General features: G+C 42.1%; 2 protein-coding genes across 3 annotated transcripts; both read right to left on the reverse strand.

Annotated features, from left to right (window-relative positions):
• LOC8077143 (probable beta-1,3-galactosyltransferase 8) lies at nt 654–5,017 on the reverse strand. The gene is made up of 7 exons (XM_002441090.2): nt 2,832–5,017; nt 2,508–2,735; nt 2,357–2,421; nt 1,707–2,246; nt 1,465–1,590; nt 1,231–1,340; nt 654–1,136 (listed from the first exon to the last, which is right to left on the reverse strand). Exons 1-7 carry the CDS (start codon nt 2,832–2,834, stop codon nt 988–990), a joined length of 1,221 nt encoding a protein of 406 aa, XP_002441135.2. The 5' UTR covers nt 2,835–5,017; the 3' UTR covers nt 654–987.
• Nucleotides 8,072–10,941, reverse strand: LOC110430206 (splicing factor 3B subunit 4-like). Of its 2 annotated transcripts, none has more exons than XM_021447423.1 (4): nt 10,684–10,941; nt 9,322–9,533; nt 8,802–8,994; nt 8,072–8,717 (listed from the first exon to the last, which is right to left on the reverse strand). In XM_021447423.1, the coding sequence occupies exons 1-4, from the start codon at nt 10,715–10,717 to the stop codon at nt 8,584–8,586; spliced, it is 573 nt and encodes a 190-aa protein (XP_021303098.1). In that variant the 5' UTR covers nt 10,718–10,941; the 3' UTR covers nt 8,072–8,583. The 2 variants fall into 2 exon arrangements, with proteins under 2 accessions (XP_021303098.1, XP_021303099.1); XM_021447424.1 differs by having other exon boundaries at nt 9,481–9,533; nt 10,684–10,904.

A 12,975-nucleotide genomic window follows, 5' to 3' on the forward strand; every position in this document is an offset into this window, starting at 1 on the left:
CTTAGAACAAAAATTAAAAGCAGAAAAGAAAAGTGGCCGCTTGTCAGACATTGGGAGCGGATTAGCAGAGTGCCCTTGAAGTTGTGACAGGAGGACATTTGACAAAGTACTAACAAAATTTTTGATGCCCTGTTTTGCTCATTTGCCTAACTTTAGGCCATAATTTGGTGGCTAGGACAAGCCCTGGCCTAGCCAGAACTTTTTCCGGAAAATAATGCACGTGCGGTGAAGTGCAGGTTGCTACATCAGTGGATGATTCGTGTGCAGTTTCCGGTAGGTTTAGCTGTTCCCTTTCATGTTTAGGACCTTCTTATGCCAGCCAGGCTCGATCTCTCACGTGTCAATGTTGGTGCCTGCGCCAAAAACTCCTCAACAATAATTACGCATCGTCTGGAGATTCAAAATTGTCTGATGGCTCAATGCAAGCTGCAAGGGGCGTTGCAGTAGCAGCACACACTTTGTTGCGTGTTGGAAGTCGTACTTGACTGATGTTATTCACATAAGACCTTGTTCATATGTTATTAGATTCATCTTGTATTGGGATGGATTAGAATCGAATTTAGTTTAAATTTTACTCTAATTCATTCCAACAATACGAATCCGACTACATCTAAACACTACCTAAATGGGTTATAAATTTGCAAAAGCACAAATGGAAAAGGAATTCTTCGAACTCCATTGCAATTTTGCAGAATTAAACAGCAGGGCCCTGGGATTCCACAAGCACATGCGGACAACCACCTCGTGTACTGGTAGTAGCACTCCACTAGACTGCGGCAATATAATAGCACATCATGAGAATGCAGGTGGCTGGTCCTGCTGTATGATGTATCTCAGCTCTGATTTTCTGAGACAGTGCTATATGCTACCCTTCCATGAATGATGGTTTCCAAGTTCCAGAAAATTCTAGAGGAAGCAAACCCAAAAAAACTAACAAACTTTTAAAAGAAGCTAGTTCTGATCATTGTTTTGGTGGATCATGGGAGTTCAGATGGCGGCGCTCCAGATGGCGCCGTCGCCCTCGCCGCAGGCGTTGTGGATGGCCCTCATCCTGTCGACGGACTTGCAGATGCCGCTGCACGACCAGTCGAACGACGCCGCGCACACGTTCCCGGCCTGCTTCTTCCACTCGCAGTCTGTGGCAGGAGCCAAAAATCAGCAGCAGCTTGTACTTGTAGCTTGCAATTGAGCCACGCGCGTCGAGGTCGAGAGGCGGATTCCTGTACGTACCTGGTGGCGTGGCGCAGCAGAGGCTCCGATCGTCGACGTGCTCGACCTCCAGCCCGAGGAGCCACGCGCCGAGGGACACGTCCTCGTTGGCGAACCGGTGCAGGATCGGCCTGCAGCAGCAAGCGTCGTTTAACTGTGTCAGCACGGAGAGCACGCTTGTGTGCGCGAACGGGTCGGCGCGACGTCGACGGTCGACGTCGATGCCAAATCAGGAACACTAGCTTATTAGCTTACTGGTTTATGGAGATGTATGAGGCGAGGTCCCTGGAGACGGCGTAGATCTGGCCCGTGGCGTGGCGGAAGTACTTGTTGCCCTCGTCGCCGAACTTCCAGTACTCCTGCTCGTAGTACTTGACGCCCCTGCAATGCCATGCCATGGCATGCCAACCATGTACGGGAGTTAGTGCATGCACGCAGACAGTGCAGGTCAAGCAAGCACAGAATTCACAGATGCAGCTGCTGAGCTGCGTTATTACTTCTGCGACAGAACGGGGCCGGACTTCATGCAGCCGATGTAGACCCTAGGCCTGGCCCTGTACTTGTTGAGCCTGCTGGTGAGCATGCCCAGGTTGACGTGCACGTCGTCGTCGACCTTGACGTAGAAGTCGGCGTCCCAGGTGGCGACGGCGGTGGCGAAGTAGGTCCGCGTCTTGGCCGACAGCTCGTGGTAGCCCTCCACGTGGTCCAGCCGCAGGAAGTCCGCCGTCGCCGAGGCCTCCACGTCGATGGCGCGGTCCAGCGCGCCGCCGGGCGTCGCGCTGTGCCCGATCACGAAGCGGACCACGACGCCCTTCTCCTTCTCCAGCCGCCGCAGCTTGTCCCCTCGGGGCACCCAGGTGTCCCGCAGCGAGTCCCGCCGCTTCTTGCTGCTGAAGGCCGTGTTGATGCCGATCACCACGAACGCCTTCGGGAGGCCGCCGCCCCTGGACGGCACGCTCACGCCGAGGCCCCCGTTCTGCTTGGCTCGTTCCACGGCCAGCTCCATCTCCAGCGACGACACCGACTTGTCCAGGGACCTGTGTGCATGCCATGCATGCATGAATGCATGCAACTCACGTTGTTAGCTCAGTCTTCAGAGAGTTCAGACCCAGGTTAATTTATTCTATGAGACACTTATGCTACCCACTGGATTGCTAGGTGAGTTCTTGACACCTCCTTCATGATGTCCTTGGGGCTGCTCTCGTCCAGCTTCTGAGAGAGGAACAGGTAAAAGCATTTCATGTCGTGTATATGGTTGGTGCTTCCAGAAAACTAGCGCATGCTCATTAGTTACTTACACGCCTACTCTTCTGGTCGCAGCCATCAGAGAACAGAGGGATCCTGGAGCCGCGCGAGCCTGAAGGCGAGTTCGACGACGGCGGTGTGAGCAGCGTCACCCGGCCGCTGAGCAGCAGCCCAACGAAGAAGCTCGCGGCGCACAGCACGACGACGCCCTTCCCCGACATCGGCCTCGCCCCCCGTGGCGCCTTCTTCTCCGGCTGCGGCTGTCTCTCGGTCAGCAGCGCCTGCAATGTCGGCACGAACAGTGCAAGGTCACCGTTGCAGAAATATACAAAATTTCAGGCCAGCGCAGCTCCAGTAGCGCCGCACTACATACGTACCATCGTCGTCGCAGCGACGTTTACAGTGGCTCTCTATACGGCTGTGCTGCTGGTGTTCGTGAACACGCGCGCGGCGAATCCCTGCGCCTCATGGAACCGGAGAAGCCAGGGAGCTAACCAAAATGCATGCGCGACGAGGTCCGGTCGAGCATCGCGCGCGGAACACGCCGCCTATCTGTCATCCAAACGATCCCTGCACGGCGAAGCGGTTCAGATGGCAAAGGCCCTTTGGCGTGAGGTGGTTCGCCGTTCATGCTGGCGGCGTGAGCTTAGTTAGGATGGCACGATTAAGCTGCCAGACTGCCAGTGCGAGACTGCAGGGACTCGACTCGGAGTTTGCTCTGCTCAACGCTACTGGTGTCCTGCAGGCCGCAGCCTGAAGAAAGGATCATTGGAGCAAACATGTCATGTCGATCCGGCAGGCTCCACTATGCTGGATTGCTTCTATGGCAACAAAAAATCCTCCATGTTTATTTTCATGAGAATCACAAACATATTTGGCTCTATGTTAATCCTCGCGGGATGTGCTAGGAAAAAACATAAGTCAAAGAAAAATACTCACAGTGATCAGAAACATTTGGCTTTCAATTTGGTACACTTTCATAATCATCGTCAGTAAAGTCATTAGATCGATTCTGTTTGATAAAAACTTACCCACATCTGCCATTGTAAATAAAAAAAAAACTAATTTGCAAGTAAAGTACTCACATCTTTTATTATAAATAATTTCAAATAACCCTCTAAGTATATAAATTAAACACATATCATTATAAAATATAATTTAAGGGTCTGTTTGACAAATCTCAACTTTAGTAGTGATTTTTTTTAAAAAAAAATAGCATCACAAGCAACTTTTTTTAGTGAAACTGAGTTGTTTTTTTTAAAAGTGTTTGGTAAAATTGCTTCAACAACAACTTTTGAGAGAGAGATAGAGAGATGGATAAGCTATTATATTCAGCTTCATCTTAACTCATTATGTGATAGTTGGAGAAAAACAACTTCACCCATAAAGTTGTTTTGGAAATGAGTTTTTAGGTTTAGGGTTTAGGAGAAGAAAAAAAAGAGCTCACAAGAACTCATGAAGTTGTTGAGCTGTGCCAAACAGGCTTTAAAATAACTCCTTAAACTTATATCTAAAAGTCCACCCCTACTTAAAATGCTATAAATAATTCCTAAGTTTACATCTAAATTACACACACAATTAAACAAATAATATAAAAGTTATACACTCAGTTTATATCTAAACTACCCACATGTGTGGTTGTACAAACTAAATAAAAATCTCTCAAAATTTAAATATAAATACTTTGATTGTGTATGTTTACTACATTAAACACTTCTCCTATTATTACATTAAAGATAAGCATAATGCTATACACTATCTATAGATAAGTAAACATGCATGCATGCATTAGGATAAGTAATTGTTTTTAATAGTTTATGGAGCATGGAAAAATGTTCTCATATCAAACCATATATCAATGACATTGATTTTTTTTTCTTGAAAAACACAAGAGAGTTGTGCATCATTATATTAAAAAGTAAAAGGAAAAGGAAAAGAACCCATACAGCACACCCCAGGCTAGCCAATAAGGTAAGCCCGCACACTCACACCGACTCACGCCAACTCACACAAAACTCACCCGTACTTCCGATCTTAAGCATAGAAGCGTGCTCATGTCTGTTTCAAAGGACGATCGACAATAGCACTAGGATCTTAGCTTTCTGAATAACGGTCAGTCAGGAGAGAAATTCCCCGAGCCCCTGCTAATGACCATAGTTTTCACTCCTCTCCAGCAACAATCTTCTTGCAATATCAAGGGCTGCTCCATCAAAAACACACCTATTACGATGAGTCCATATAGTCCATGCTCCAAAAACTATAAGAGAATTGATTCCTTGCATTAGTAACTCACTAGCAGCACTACTCACTCTATCCCACCAATCTAGAAAGAAAAAAGTCTACCTAACCTCCTCGACTATCTAGTGTAGTCTACTTCACCCGCTGAACTATAAAACCGGATATTCTACCCTCTAAACTTTTTGAACCGGTTAAATACCCCCTCAAGTGGTTTTGGAGGGTGATTTTGTTTTTTCTTTTTTATTTATTAACATCAAATCTTTAAAAACATAATAAATCATAGAAAAATCATAAAATGAAAAATCTAATTTTGTTAGACTCTCGTTGAGTAGATCTACAAAGTAAATATATATTATGGTATACTTTAGTGCAAAGTTTTTGTTGTAGCTTTAAATCTATATTTTTTATAATTAATTAGAATAATTTATATATGTCGTTTCTATGGTCCAATTATGGTGAAATTTTTACGGGTGGGCTTATTATTGTATGCTTGAACTTGGTAAAAGTTCCATACTCATTGGATCACGTATAACTTAGTTATAGATAAAGCATAGATTTAACAAGAATAAAGCTAAATAAATCTATAACTAAGTTATATGTGATCCAATAGGTACAAACTTTCTATTATACTTTAATCATACAATAATTAGCTCATCAAAAAAGGTTCACCATAATTAGACCATAGAAACTTCATATATAAATTATTCTATTTAATTATAGAAAAATATAGATTTAAAGTTATAACAAAAACTTTGTACTAAAACATACCATATTATATGTTCACTATGCAAATTTACTCATGTGGAGTCCAATAAGCTTAGATTTTTTTCATTTTATGATTTTTCTATGATTTATTATGATTTTTCAAAGATTCAACATAAATAAATAAAAAAGAAAAAGACAAAACCATCCTCTAAAACCGCTCAAAAGGGTTATTGTACCGATTTTGAAAAGTTCAGGGGGTAGAATATTTGATTTTATAGTTTAGGAGGTAAAATAATCCACCCTAGATAGTTTGTGGGCTTATGTAGACATTTTCCATCTAGAAATGGGATTGCAGGCCAGCTTGTGACAGGAAATAGAACCAGAACTCTCTTGTGAAGAGACAACCAATGAGGAGATAATCAATGGTTTTGGCTGTCTGGTCAAAAAAAGGACAGCAGGGAGACCCCAGCGAACTAAACGGTCCGCTGTCCAACATCTATTATGAGCAACCAACCACATAAAAAATGACTTTTGGGTAGTGCCCAAGTCTTCTAAATTTTTTTCCATGGCTCAAAAAAATATAGATCCCAAAAAATAGGCCCTAAGCTGATTTAGTAGAATATTGACCATTTGAAGCAAGTCACCATACATTCAGGCTGCAAAAGTCAGATAAGAGGTTCCATAGGAGGAGATATTGATACTTGCGAAGTATATTAATACTCCCTGATTTTGAAATTTTTTACACTAATATTTTTATAAATTTTGACTGAAGTAGACATATCAATTGTGGTAATTCAACTTTAAGCACGGTAAGTTTTCATAAAACAGTTTTGCTACCCATATAATTCTTTGATATAGCATATTTAACATCTTAAGTGCCACATGTAAGATAAAATGATTGTTTATACTGTTGTGTTGTCTAGAATCTGTAATATTAAATAAAAATAAAACAATTTTATGATAAAAAACAAAAGAACACTCGATCTTTAAGTTAAAACAGGGATGAAAAAATGAACAACTAATAATGTCGTAAGTTGGAATCCAAAATATAGATTTATGATGACATAAAAAATGTAGCAAGAGCTTATAGAACTTAAACTTAGATTTCAACTAAATACATATAAAAAATAAACCTACATAGGTACAATGCAAGGATGACAATAAATAATATTACTAATCAGATCTCCACGTTAATACTCATAAGACATGCTAGAATTTTAGAAATTCCCACATAAATAAAAAAATATTAAATATCTGACCCAATTACCATTGATATAAAATTGTTGTATGCATTTCATTTTCTAAATAACTTACTCACCTCTAGTCCTCTACCACATAAAAAAACAAGATAAAGTAACTACAACTATAGTCTAGGACAAACAGTCCATTTGTAATAAAAAAAACTAAAAGGAATTTTTGAATAAAAATATAATCAATATTAGAGTTTGAACTTAACACTTGTCACAAAAAAGATGCAACAAAAGCTTATAGAGATTAAGCTAAAACTTTTAAATAAATACATATTAAAATCTATGAAGGTGCAATACAATAGTTGCAAAGACATATTAGAACATGCGTAGTAATTGGTAAATTTTTAACAACTGTGTAGAGATTATGAAACATCTAAATGGTTATTGTGTAACAACATGAGTAGAGAATAAAGATAAATAATTTTATTAATTGCTACTAAGTTTATCCACGGAAATTTTAATACTTGTGCAACATAACTTGCAGCACATGTTGATGGACGAAAGATAGTAACAGTGTAACAGTCCGTTTCATGTACACGTCTATCATCGGCGTTGCCAATGCAGGGGCCGAAGTCCTTTACTGTGCTACCGCCTACCGGCGAGTGGTGTCCACGTTTATCCCGAAACTGCAGGCAACACAGCAGCCTCAAAAGCAAAATTTGGTGTCTCGGAACGATGGTTCAATTCTGCAGTTACGCAACTTGAGGTTCCGATCACCACGAAGGTTGTTCCACCATAAAAGTAGTATCGTAATGGTAAATGGTGCACTGTCATTTTTTTTGGGTCCCAAATTGATTTCGTAGTCTGAGCCTCTATTGCAAACTCTGACAACTGAAATTTGGCTTATGGTGATGGTGAAATGCGTGAGAGAAAATATTATTCTTTCGCTGAAAAAGGCTTCTGAAGTAGTGCTGCAGTACAGTTTCTCCACCTACTGCAGATACATGAGCACAGGCAGATACAAAAGTCACAGATACGGAGCCCACAATCGCATTAATGGTCTTCCAGATATAACCCGATGAGAAAAGGGCAGTATCTGACCCACCAACAATGTTCACTTGAGCTTATCTGCCGAAATTGTCAGTCATTCAACAGTATTTTTTTTCTCACAACAAATCATCGAACAGTATTTTTAGCCATAGCTTATCAGTCAAACGAATAGGTTTGCAACTCAGAAAGCCAGCTGATTTCTGACTAAGAAGATGGAGCAGCATTATAACATTATCTAGACAATTCACCAGTGAAGCGAAAATCCAGCAGGATCAGCTTCCACGCTAATGAACTTGGAAATGACAACAGATCAACTTGCAATACCAGACAGCAGCTAGTAACAGAAAAGGTATAACTTGATCACCCTGAGAGCCAGTTGGGCGATAATGAATGCTTGTGCTGGACAGACATACAGCTCAAGCAAACAAGTCATATATAACCAAATAATCATATAATCAAACATCATAAATTGTGGGACTGATTTCACAATTTTCTTTTAAAACGATGTTTCTCCTTCAGATGTCCCAGATCAGGATGAAAGGCACAATCCACCAAATACTAATATCTCAAACACAAACACACCCTGCTATAACATTAAAACAGCTAATGGCACTTAATGTTAAAACACAATTGCGAGCATATTGCCACCCATTCATGTAACTAGGCATGGTAATTCCTAGTGCAGCCAATAGTGGAGGCATGGCCTTCACACTAGGGAATGAGAGGGACCTAACCATCAGCGAAAAGTCTCACTACAATGCAAAGAACAGAACAACCCATATGTCCTACCACCATAACCCATATTTACAGGCATGAAATGGTGAGTACAGAGATAACCTTACAGGTGGCTGAGACAACAGACAACATCTTCAAAGACCTTTTCTGTCAGCATATTGAGTCACAGTCACCAGAGCCCAACATGCTAGTAGGACGGGAGCCCAACATGCTAGTAGGACGGATATGGAATAGCTTCCCTGGTAGCTTGACGGCTAACATCATTCAGGACAGAACCAAATACACGTCTACTATATTCATACGTACCGTTGCTTAGTCCTCTATTCGGTAACCCACTTGATGGTGCTGGTCAAAAGGGGAGTTGTGAGACTTAGCACATAATTCAACAATAAATGTCTTGCATTCCAAAATGACCAGAGTTACCCTCACCTTGAGAGTGTGCGTCATATGAATGATTTGGTGAGATACCATACCCAGTACTCCTGCCATTCGTTGCTGTATGCTGTGGCAAAGGAGTATCACTAGACCTCATATGTTGAGGATGCTTTGGCTGTGGCACAGAGTTTAACCTAGGAGTTACAGGGATATTGCCATTTGATGATGGTTTATCTTGCCCAGAGATCTGTCAAAAATTGCAGTAATTTCAGAGTTGATTCTTATGCTGACACTAACAAAAAATATAGTAAGTGAAAGTACCTCAGTTAGTAAAGTACAAAAATATATAGGGCTGGGCTAAGACTGAGTCCCAAGTCCCAACACATGCATACATAATAGAAACTTCCACCATCTGTAAATGCTTGACGTTGGTCAGCTTAATTTTGAACTAACCAACATCAAACATTTAAGGATGGAGGGAATCTTATATACCATGAAAAAGGGACAGTAGAATTCAACTATACAGCTATACTAATGTAACATGTGTAAAATAAGGGAGCAAAAAGAAACGCACCGCAAATCTAAGTGTTTTATTTTGAAGTCGAACAAGGCCAGAAAATAGCTTAACAGCATACTGGGCAATCTCCTCTGTTTCATACTCAGCAAAAGCATAACCTTTTGGTCGGCTAGTTTCCTTGTCACGAGGTATGTGCAGGTCTACAACACGACCTACCTGAATAAGAATTTCGTACAGAACCCTCTCAGGAACCCTGTCGTCCAAGTTACCTATTTAAGAAAAATAACACACAACACTAATATATTATGTCTGACAACAAAAACAAGAGGTAGAATAACAAAACAACCACATAGGTTAAGACGTTAAGTAGTATCAGAGCTGCGCAACAAGCAACAACCATAATAGGTAGCAGAATAGCATAACATAGACATGAAGCTACACATAACACCGCAAAAAGAAGTTCATACAGAAGGAAGCCTGAGTGAAGCAAGGAATAAGAAAACAGGCAGCCTGAGAACACCTACTAGTCAAACAAAGAACATAACAGATGAGTCTGACATGAGGCAATTATTTCTTATTCCTTACTTGGAAAGGATTATAGGATCAAGATCTTCGCTGTAACTGCTTAAAATTACCCAAGCTGAACTGCAACATGATAGCATCATAATCCCTTCAATACACTGATGTCCAATTTCCATCGATGGCACCAAGAGATGTTTACTTACAAGTAAGGCCTTGTTTGGATGTTGTCGGATTCACTTCAATCCATGTGTGTTGTTGTGGGTTGGGGTGGAATTTAGTTCAAGTTCCACTACAATCCACCTCAACACAACACATGTGGATTGATGTGAATCCGACTACATCCAAACGAGGCCTAAGGGATTTCTACGGTTCTACCTAAGTCTTCTTCACAGGGGAAAAAATTACAAGAGAAGACAGGAAGCTCATGCAATTAACCCAGATAAAGTCTCAATTCTGGTTTGGGAAATAGCTCCTGCTATATTTGGATCCGCGGGGACAATCACCAACCTAACATAAGAGTCCGGGAGGGCAGACCGGAACCTTAGCAAACCACCATTTCAATTAACTGAGCGGCAAAATACAAGGCGGAACCCACCAAATTTCCTAGTAAACAGAGCGCCAACGGCGGACCAGAGGAGCAAGTACGGAACGTCCCTATTTGGGGGCGGAAGCAAGACCTCCAGCCGCCGATGAGAGGATAAGCATATGGACAGCGACCCTAGGAAGGTTAGATTCCTAGGTTCTAACCTCCGCACGCAAAATCAACGTAACCACGGAAGAATTTGAGGAAAGGGAAATATACTGAGCCTCCGCGGGAGTCACCGGAGCGTCCCGGGCGACTCGGAGCTCGAGCAGCCGAGCAGGAAGGGGGCGCGCGGGGAGGAGGCGAGATCTCACCTATGAAGACGGTGCAGCCCGGGTTCCTCGCCATGGCCGCCGGATCTGAGAGGCGGAGGAAGAGAGACCGCGGGAAGGAAGACGCGTTGACGCCGCTGCGAATGCGAGGAGTCGAGACGGGGAAGGCAAGCGAGCAAGCGAAGCACGGAAGCAGAGTGGCCAGCCGACTCGAGGCGAGGCGAGAGAGCGCACGGGGGTTGGTAGGTACTCTGTTCGGTGTGGCCTACACCTGCTATTTGTTCAGCCGGCTCGGTTGCCGACGTGACGAATGGCATCCGGTAGTTTAGCGCTTTTATTTTCAGTAGTTAGCGTGACCGTGCGTTGTCAACAACTAAATTTTTATGCCAAAAACATATAGATCGCAAATGAAGTGTGTGTTTGGTTGCTTCCCACACATTTCGCCAGATTTCATAGCACCTCCGACGCTGCACTTCCTGCTGCTGTTTGGTGGCTTTCCAAACATTCGGCCCCACACCATAACTTCTGAACAACACGTAAGTCATTTACCACACCCAAACTCGTCAAAAGTCAGACGACAAAATCAAACATCGTGCAACTATAGAAACCAAGGACCCAATAGGAAGAGCACCTACTCAACCAAAATAGATAGATACCTATTTTTGCGAATACAAAATAGATAGATATTGAATGTGATAATATTTGACTTCTATACTTTTGCACACAAGTAGCACTAAAAAAAATATGCTAATATGCAACACATGATTTATAATCCCAACATAGCCAGAGATGCATGAGTCTGCAGAACAGCAATGTGAATCATCGCTTGATCAATAGCAATCCAGCATGCTTCAGATAGCAGTGTCCATCCAACATATGCATCTACGAATACAGGCTTCTTCACAACTTAGATGTTCACAAACCAAAACTTGACACAATTGATGCTCAAGGTCACAATAGCCTTCAGAAGTGCAGCACATATCACCAAATCCAGCCAAAATTCTTCAAACATCATGCCACATGTCTATAGAGAGCTTTTCTGAGAATGCAGAACCTAATCCTCACACAAGGTAAGGTGCACAGTAATGACCAAGACTCTTCAGACATGATGTTTGTCATAATTGCTTTAATCATTGATGATAGGGCTGCGACTGCCACCATGATATGAACCACCACATTGAGCTTGCGCTCTTGGTGGGAGGCTCTTGCAGGGTCTTCCATGTGTTCTGGGAGATCTCTTGACGTCGATTCTTCGCCCCCAGCATTACTGTTCCTCCTATTTAGGGATAGCAACTCACTGTTAACAAGAAACACACATCTAATTATGGTCCTGTTACAAAAGCAACCATTAACAAAAAGAAATGGAAAGCCAAACTTTCATATGCTATGCATTATACAAAATAATTCAGCAGTTGTAGTTTTTGAGCAAGCTTTTCCCTTAGAAACCTAATGCAGCAGTTTTAACAGGTCACATGTGTAAGCATTCAATTTAAATGTTAGTTGAGAGTATGAACTACCAAATAGAATATTGAAACAATATTTTCTTACCACATCAACATATACAACATGCATTTCACTTTCCCCCAACAAGCACAAGCAACTAAGAATGACACAACTGCAAAATATAGTCACAAGATTATCCTTCATACAAGGTTGAACAGAAGACCTGTGTAACTCTCCTACAGCTCCTGAAATTCCAGCTTTGGTCCCACCCATGACGAGGAGATGGGGACCTTAAGTAGCTTCTCCCCCTCCTGTACTTGGGAAACAATCAAAACTGTCTACTAAAGAAAGAAAGGCATATGCAATTTAGCTGGAGTGTTCAACGAAATCTCCTGCAATTTGATAAAAAATAAGAATTAAAGGAAATACCTGAAACCCATAGAACTGTTCAGGTAGTTTCTTTTGAGATGATCCCTTTCTCCACACAAGTAACACCTTTCTTCCCAGACAGCTTTGAAATCAGGAAGAGATTAGGGCAAGATCAACAAAGGGCAGAAAAAGTATAAATGGATAGAGCAACCAAAAAGAATAACCAATTAACTCTATTGTTCTGGACAACATTCAGTGAAGCTCTGGTGTAGCTCCAAAACACACAACATTTAGTGAACAGAATTTATTAAAATGCCACATGACATGTATGTAGTAGAGAACAGTGGTGGCAAGAGCTTACGTGCCCTTGCAAAATCAACAACTATGCGGCGTCCATGAAATTCTTGACCGTCAAGTTCATGCCTTGCAACATCTACATCTGTGTGATCATAAAGAACTGCCCCTTCTTCTTCCCACTCTGAAACCTCAAACTACAGTAACTATGGTACTAACTGGATTGGA

The sequence above is a fragment of the Sorghum bicolor genome, chromosome 9, assembly GCF_000003195.3.
Source record: "Sorghum bicolor cultivar BTx623 chromosome 9, Sorghum_bicolor_NCBIv3, whole genome shotgun sequence".
Lineage (NCBI taxonomy): Eukaryota > Viridiplantae > Streptophyta > Magnoliopsida > Poales > Poaceae > Sorghum > Sorghum bicolor.